This window comes from Blennius ocellaris, assembly GCF_963422515.1.
Source record: "Blennius ocellaris genome assembly, chromosome: 10".
Taxonomy (NCBI): Eukaryota; Metazoa; Chordata; class Actinopteri; order Blenniiformes; family Blenniidae; genus Blennius; species Blennius ocellaris.
In genome coordinates, this window is record NC_137659.1 from 518,305 (window position 1) to 525,804 (window position 7,500).

Consider the following 7,500-nt stretch of genomic DNA (forward strand, 5'->3'; position numbering starts at 1 on the left):
ACACAGTGGCCATGGTGACCAACACAGTGACCAACACATTAACACATTGACCAACACGTTGACCAACACATTGACCAACATGTCCGTCCATCAACATGTTGACCAACATGTTGACCAACCCATCGACCAACCCGCTGCCCCGCTCACCCGACTCTCTTCTTGTGGGCGGAGAACTCCCGGCCGGTGGCCAGCGCTCGCTCCCCGGCGGGGAACCGTTCCTCCACCATGGTGGAACCCATGGCGTTCTCCGACATGTACGTCCGCAGGGTGAACGGCTCGAACGCCAGACCCATGAACCAGGCCACGCCCGCCAGGTAGCACACCACGCTGGGGGGAGGGGGCGGAGTCACACGGTTCAGTTACTGTTTCACCAAAACCCTGTTCAGCGCACACACACACACACACACACACACACACACACACACACACACACACACACACACACACACACACACACACACACACACACACACACACACACACACACACACACACACACACACACACACACACACACACACACACACACACCAGATCGGGGCGTTGAGGCGGGTCAGCAGGCTGATCAGAGCCCGTCTCCTGGTGGGGTCTGACAGTAGTCCCATGGCGGGGCGCTGCTCCTGAATCCTGAAGCTGGAATCACCGGACGGACCTGAAAGCAGCACGAGAGCCCAAATAGTTTATTATTTAAAAAAAAATAAACAGCGATCGTTCCAGATCGTTTATTAACTTCGCGACGAGCCGAACGAGTCGTCGTCAAAACGCTCCAGAGTGAAATGAGATTATAAAACCGACAATATCGACACAAACCTCCGCCGGTCGCGTTCACCTGCTCCGGAGAGAAATGTTCCGCTTCCTGGTTTGCACGCCGGAACGTTAAGGCGACGGACACACTTCCGCTCAAACGATCGCCCGAAACAATATGTATATTAAAAACATAAAAAAAAAAAAAAAACAGCAACTTTAAAAACATGTAAATTAAGCAAAACAATTAAACTACTTTAACAAACGTGATATAATATCTCAACGTTTTATATTTAAAACGTTGAGATATTATAGCGTATAAAATGACGTCACAGGAAGCGCTTTCTCTTTGAGCTACAAACGAGTAACGATGGTTTTTAAAACGTCTTATTTTGCTCAATTGTTGCTGAAAAACAAACTTATCCTGAAGTATGAAATGAGAAAATTAATATAATTCAGGAGAAACTGTCTCTGGTCTGATCTGCGACACCAAGAATGATTTTTGTGATTAAACCTGCATTTTAAAATGTAAACTAAAGTTCTTATTTCTCATTTTCCCCAGTTGCTTGGATTTATTATTCCCTGTAAAAAAATAAAAATAAAAGCACCACTGTGATGTATTTAGTGTGATGTATTGGAATTAAATTAAGTTTCAACCTCTTTTTCAAACATTTAAAAGTACAAGCAATGTTTTATTTTTCTTAATTGTTGAATCTGTTTCACAAACAAACAAATCTCAGACGATCCAAATCTTTATTCAACTTTCTGCGTACAAAAAAAACAACCTCAAACTTTGAATAAAGTATAAAAAAAAAAAAAAAAAGGTCCAGAGCTGCGCTGGCGGTGCGTTCAGGGACACACGTTGAGCACCGCCCCCTCCTGCAGGTGCTGCCGCACCACCTCGTCCAGCACCTTGCTCACGCCCTTGCACGCCGTCATGGCCGCCTCCATCAGCGCCTCCAGGTGGTCCTGGTGCAGCCGCGCGTCCATCTGCAGCAGCGCGATCTGCCCGCTGCGCGGCAGCAGCGCCAGCGCCAGCGAGCTCACGCCGCCGCTCTCCTCGGCGTAGCACAGGTCGGCCAGCGGCGTCTCGTCCACGAAGCCCACGGAGCAGGCGCACACGTAGTCCCGCATCGGGATGCCGGCGTCCATCACGGCGAGCGTCGCCGCGTTCACGCACACGCTGTAGTTCCCGCCGTCCGACTGGAGGATCTGAGGCGACACAACGAGCCGCAGAAATATATGTTATAAAACACAGTGGAGGAAAATGTAGAAAACTAGAGCGAATTGAAACTTGAAATATATAAAAACGTGGAAAAAAATTACAGAAAAAAATCACGAAAATGTTACGTTAAAGTAGTTCTATGTATATATGTCTAGATCGGTGTGTCGTCGACAAAAAAAACCCTGAACTAAAGCAAAAAACCCTTCAAATCAAAATATATCAAAATATGAAAAAAATAACAGAAAAACCACGAAACTGTTACGTTAAAGTAGTTCTATGTATATATGTCTAGATCGGTGTGTCGTCGTTGATTATAGATTGATTTTTGTGAATATGTACGTTCAGAAAATAAACATTTATATATATTTATTTGACACACACTGTAGGAAAATATAGGTATAAGTCATATTAGAGTAAATACATTATTTTTGTACGTTTGGTCATATCTGGGAGAAAATTAAGAATAAAAAGATAAATGAACTATAATCAATATTGAATATGTTGTATATATGTATATATACATATATATATTTAAGATCAACTAATACGTCTTATTAATTGAACTTAAAGTAAATAAAGCAAAAATCAAAGTATTGGAAATGTCAAAGGCGACAAAAAAACCCTTCAAATCAAAATATATAAAAATATGGAAAAAAATAACAAGAAAATGTTATAATAACTAGTTCTATGTATATATGTCTAGATCGGTGTGTCGTCATTGATCATATGTGAATATGTACGTTCAGAAAATAAACATTTATATAAATGTATTTGAACACACACACACACACTGTAGGTATATATAGGTATAAGTTATATTGGCGTAAATACATAATTTTTGTACGTTTGGTCATGTCTGGAAGAAAATTAAGAATAATAAAAAGATGAAAGAACTATAATCAATATTGAACATGTTGATATATATAGCATCTATTAGTACATCTTATAAATTCAACTTAAAGTAAATAAAGCAAAAAGCAAAAACCCTTCAAATCAACGAGAGAAAAGTTTGATTTCCGCTTCCAGTCAAAGTGAGAGAAGATCAAAGATCAAAGGGTTGAAAGGCGACACCTTGACGTAGATGTCGATCTGCGAGCGCGGGTACAGCCGCGTCAGGATGGCGGCCTCGAACGTCTGCTTGAGGTGGAGGCTCATCTCCGTGGACTTCTTGTCGCCGTGCGGCCGCCGCTTCCTCTCCGCCGTGCTGAAGGTGGCCATGCTGTACTGGCAGTTGATGGCCGCGCGGTCGTGCAGCGTACGGCTGCGGGAGCCGCGCATCTGCAGGGCGGCGGCGGCGGCAAACACAAGGCGGCAGGCGTTAAGACGTGCAAGTTGTATTCAGAGTTACCCTGAAGCTAGTAATCCGATTACTTGCAAGAACGAGAAGGTTTTACTGGAATTCAATTTTACATAAACGACTTAATTCAGTTTGTGATTCAAAGCTGTTGGAACAAGTCGAATCCAGATCTTTAAAGGTCGTGATGGAGCTTCTGTAACCATGGCAACACAAGACACTTACCCCCCCAACGACTGTTTGTTAAAGTTTTTGCATTATTGTTTCAGAAAAGTTTCAAGAAATTTGCATTTTGGTTCCAGATTCCAGTCATTATTATAGAAACATTATTATTATTATTATTATTATCATCACTCAGTTGAGAAAAGCTCGTTATCTTTGTACTTCCAGTGGAAACTCTGTTTACGTTGTTTACTAAAGTTCCCCGGATGTGATCAGATGCTCTTGGTTTTTCTAAACAACGTTTAAAAAGGAGGAAGACGTGACACGCGCCTCACGTGGGACAGACGATGTTTATCTTCACGACATTTTCTCGCGCTTTGCGGCAGAAGTGAAAGTTCTGGTTGTTTTGTGTCGTGACTGCAGGTTAAAGCGTCAATAAATACGTTTATCAGTTAAATCCTCCTTTATCGTTCTACACGGACAGTAACGGACAGTAACGGACCCCCCCCCCCCCCCCCCCCCCCCCCAATACCGACCCCCGCCCGGGAAACACTCACCTCGTGCGGGCCGTACACCACCGCCAGGGCCCGGGTGTTCCCCTGCTCCAGGTACGCGGATCCGTCCGCCTGAGCGAAGACTCCCATGCGGGCCTGAAACTTCCGCAGCTCGGCCGCCTTCCTGCCGTCCAGCCGGTAACCCTGGTCCGAGAGCAGCTCCAGACCCGCCATGTCCGCGCGGTGCGAGTCAGCGGACTACATTACCCAGAATCCCCCTCCGATCTGATAACGAGCAATGCATGTGCAGCGCGGTTCAGCGGACTACATTACCCAGAATCCTCTCTGATCTGAGACCAGCCGTGTCCGCGCAACGCGGGTCGCTACGCTACACTGTATTTCCCAGAATCCCCTCTGATCTGAGACCAGCCGTGTCCGCGCAGCGCGGGTCGCTACGCTACACTACATTACCCAGAATCCCCTCTGATCTGAGACCAGCCGTGTCCGCACAACGCGGGTCGCTACGCTACACTACGTTACCCAGAATCCCGTTCATTGAGCTACAGGAAGCGCGGAGGGTCAAACCCAGTCAGCGTTAAACCAGAAGACAATTTAAGGAAGATCGAAATGTTGTTTTTGCGCCGAAACGATTCCTTATTTGTTTCGGTTTTGTTCCATTATCTGCGCAACGCAAAAGTGTTTTACATGAATGATGACAACGTGTTTGTTTGGACTGTTTGATTCTCTTAACAAGTCGTTTATTCCTCTTGTCATATTATTACATTCACTGTTACAAACAACTATTTTATTGGTTTTCATAACAAGTTCTAACGTTACTTTCTTAATTGACTCGGTTTTTAAACCCTAATTTTCTTTCAATTTCATCCATTCTTCATTTTATTGCAAAATGATGGTTTATTGACTGCAGTTTGTATCATCAGAGTGTAAATAATCTATTAATATGAACAGTTGGTCAATGCAAACATTATTTCACCAGTCAGGAGCTGCAGAACAAACCATTTGTTTTACATGTAAGGAAGTAAGGAAGTAAGGAAGCGTCGGGATTCAAATAAAGACTGATGGACAGACGATGTGGAGCTCATTTGTTCAGCGCTGAGAAAGAACTGCACGTATAAAAGGTAAAACCAGGTGAGACTCACCTGTGAAGGTGATTAAATCCTGCAGCCGAGTCACCAAACCGTCAACCCTCAATGAACATCTTCCTCCTCTAATCCAGATTATAGAGCATCTTCCCTCCTCCAATCCAGATTATAGAGCATCTTCCTCCTCTAATCCAGATTATAGAGCATCTTCCTCCTCCAATCCAGATTATAGAGCATCTTCCTCCTCTAATCCAGATTATAGAGCATCTTCCTCCTCTAATCCAGATTATAGAGCATCTTCCTCCTCTAACACCAGATTATAGAGCATCTTCCTCCTCCAATCCATATTATAGAGCATCTTCCTCCTCTAAACACCAGATTATAGAGCATCTTCCTCCTCTAATCCAGATTATAGAGCATCTTCCTCCTCTAACACCAGATTATAGAGCATCTTCCTCCTCTAACGTCAGATTATAGAGCATCTTCCTCCTCTAATCCAGATTATAGAGAATCTTCCTCCTCTAACTGATTTAACTCCAGTTGAACTTGAGTGGATCATGACTCGGTGTCGCCCGCTCAGCTAATGCTAATGCTAACACCTACATTATCAATGCAGGAGATTACAAGTAACAAGTTACTTTTTTTTTACTCTTCATCAACTAGTAACATTAAAACCTTAAAGATCGAGTGTGGTTTAGTTTTATTTGTTGAAAAACACTAAATCCAAGTCCAGTCGACTCTATTCAACGTCTCCCGAGCTAACGACAACATGCAAACACATTTATATTTAATATAAATGTAAATAGAAGTGGCTGGTTTTCATGTGCCGCTCCACCTCCACCTCCACCTCCACCTCCACCCGCCAGCAGAGGGAGCCACGGAGCGGCTCTGCCCCGCCGTCAGGAGTGGCTGCGTGATGAATTACAGACAATAAGGTGGAGGGCGCTCAGCCGGGCGGAGCTGACAGATAATAAATGTGGCGAGGCGGAGGAAGCGGCGTGGAACTGAAGAAGAGGTTTATAGGTGGAAACGGGGACTTTGTGCCAACAGTTTATTATGTGTCCCCATCATGCAGAGACTGTGTGTGTGTGTGTGTGCGTGTGTGTGTGTGTGTGTGTGTGTGCGTGTGTGTGTGTGTGTGTGTGTGTGTGTGTGTGTGTGTGTGTGTGCGTGTGTGTGTGTGTGTGTGCGCGTGCGTGTGTCGGAAATGAAACCAAATAAACCTGGTTGAACCGTCCTTTATTGTTCCACGCTCTTCCAGTGTGAATCTTTAAAGGTGCAGTACGTCAGATGTTACGCAATACCCCCCCCCCCCCCCCCCCCCCCCCGTGCACTAGGGGGCAGCGGTGAGCCACCTTGTGTTTTTGTTTTTTGTTGGGTTTTTTTAGCTGCAGCCTCCGTTGTGTTTTCAAGAGAAGAGACGCTAGCCGGCTAGCAGGCTAGCGGGCTAGCGGGCTAGCGTCAGTCGCTACGTCAAAGTTTTATACAAAACTGAAGGTTTGAAGTGATTTTGGGTGAAGCTTCATGAAGTGTCGTCTCCTGCTGTCGGTGTTACGACCAGTTTTGCATCGAGAGAAGAAACCCCCCCTCTCCGATGCTGTCAGAGTCTGTAGGGGGGGGGGGTTCTCTGCAGGGATGCAGAACTTGGCGTAACACCGGCGGCGCTGCAGGAGCCGGAGGCAGCTGAGGCGGCGAAACCAAACTGACCCAACGGTCAAAAAAAAAAAAAAAAAAAACAGAGAGTAAAGGAAAGCAGGGAAAGTGGAGGAGGGAGGCGGAGCGGACTCCGGATTCCGGCGGATTTTGTTCGGAGACTCGGAACGGAAAAAACAAAAAGGCGTCAAAAGGAAAAAAAGAGCTCAGCTGGTTTTATGGCACCTGTGGTGTCGAGGACGAGTCGGTCAGAGGGAGGGACTTCCTGTGGAGCCGCCGTCTGTCTCCGTCTGTCTCCGTCTGTCTCCGTCTGTCTCCGTCTCTCCGCTGTGGAGAAGCAGAAGCATCGTCTTCGTCACCTTCATCATCTTCATCGTCCTCACCCGTCCCTCCAACACCTTGTTTATCATGACTGAAAGAATCTTCACTAATTATACACAATCTTCCTCCTCCTCTTCCTCCTCCTCCTCCTTTTCATCCTCCTCTTCCTCTTCCTCCTCCTCCTCCTTTTCATCCTCCTCTTCCTCCTCCTCCTCCTGCTCCTCTTCCTCCTCCTCCTCTTCCTCCTCCTCTTCCTCCTCCTCTTCCTCTCTCTTCCTCCTCCTCCTCTCCTCTTCTTCTTCCTCTTCCTTCTCCTCTTCCTCCTCCTCCTCCTCCTCTTCCTCCTCCTCTCCTCTTCCTCCTCCTCCCCCTCCTCCTCTTCCTCCTCCTCTTCCTCCTCCTCCTCCTCTTCCTCCCCTTCCTCCTCCCCTTCCTCCTCCTCCCCTCCCCCTCCCCCTCCTCCTCCTCCTCCTCCTCCTCCTCCTCCTGGACTCACCAGTCAGA

General features: G+C 46.1%; 3 protein-coding genes across 3 annotated transcripts in view; all 3 read right to left on the bottom strand.

Annotated features, from left to right (window-relative positions):
• gpaa1 (glycosylphosphatidylinositol anchor attachment 1) overlaps positions 1–839 on the bottom strand; it is an 11,852-nt gene extending 11,013 nt beyond the window's left edge. The window contains 3 exon segments of the mRNA XM_080503252.1: positions 148–327; positions 532–652; positions 811–839. Coding sequence (XP_080359378.1) covers positions 148–327; positions 532–605 — 254 coding nt within the window. The 5' untranslated portion in view covers positions 606–652; positions 811–839.
• A 644-nt stretch (positions 840–1,483) lies between these two features.
• Positions 1,484–4,172, bottom strand: exosc4 (exosome component 4). The gene is made up of 3 exons (XM_080503126.1): positions 3,983–4,172; positions 3,041–3,247; positions 1,484–1,956 (listed from the first exon to the last, which is right to left on the bottom strand). Exons 1-3 carry the CDS (start codon positions 4,151–4,153, stop codon positions 1,594–1,596), a joined length of 741 nt encoding a protein of 246 aa, XP_080359252.1. The 5' UTR covers positions 4,154–4,172; the 3' UTR covers positions 1,484–1,593.
• Positions 4,173–6,634: 2,462 nt separating this feature from the next.
• The window catches only part of LOC308135064 (dystrobrevin alpha-like), a gene marked incomplete at its 5' end in the record, with an annotated part of 8,107 nt that continues 7,241 nt past the window's right edge, over positions 6,635–7,500 (bottom strand). Inside the window, 2 exons of the mRNA XM_080502937.1 lie at positions 6,635–7,002; positions 7,493–7,500. The exon at positions 7,493–7,500 is cut by the window's right edge and continues 125 nt beyond it. The remainder of the gene's footprint in view (positions 7,003–7,492) is intronic.

Coding starts and splice junctions, on each gene's coding strand:
- exosc4 (XM_080503126.1), bottom strand. CDS start 4,153: ATGGCGGGTCTGGAGCTGCTCTCGGACCAGGGTTACCGGCTGGACGGC. Junction 3,248..3,982: donor TGGTGTACGGCCCGCACGAG/GTGAGTGTTTCC, acceptor GCCGCCCTGCAG/ATGCGCGGCTCCCGCAGCCG. Junction 1,957..3,040: donor AGATCGACATCTACGTCAAG/GTGTCGCCTTTC, acceptor GTGTCGCCTCAG/ATCCTCCAGTCGGACGGCGG.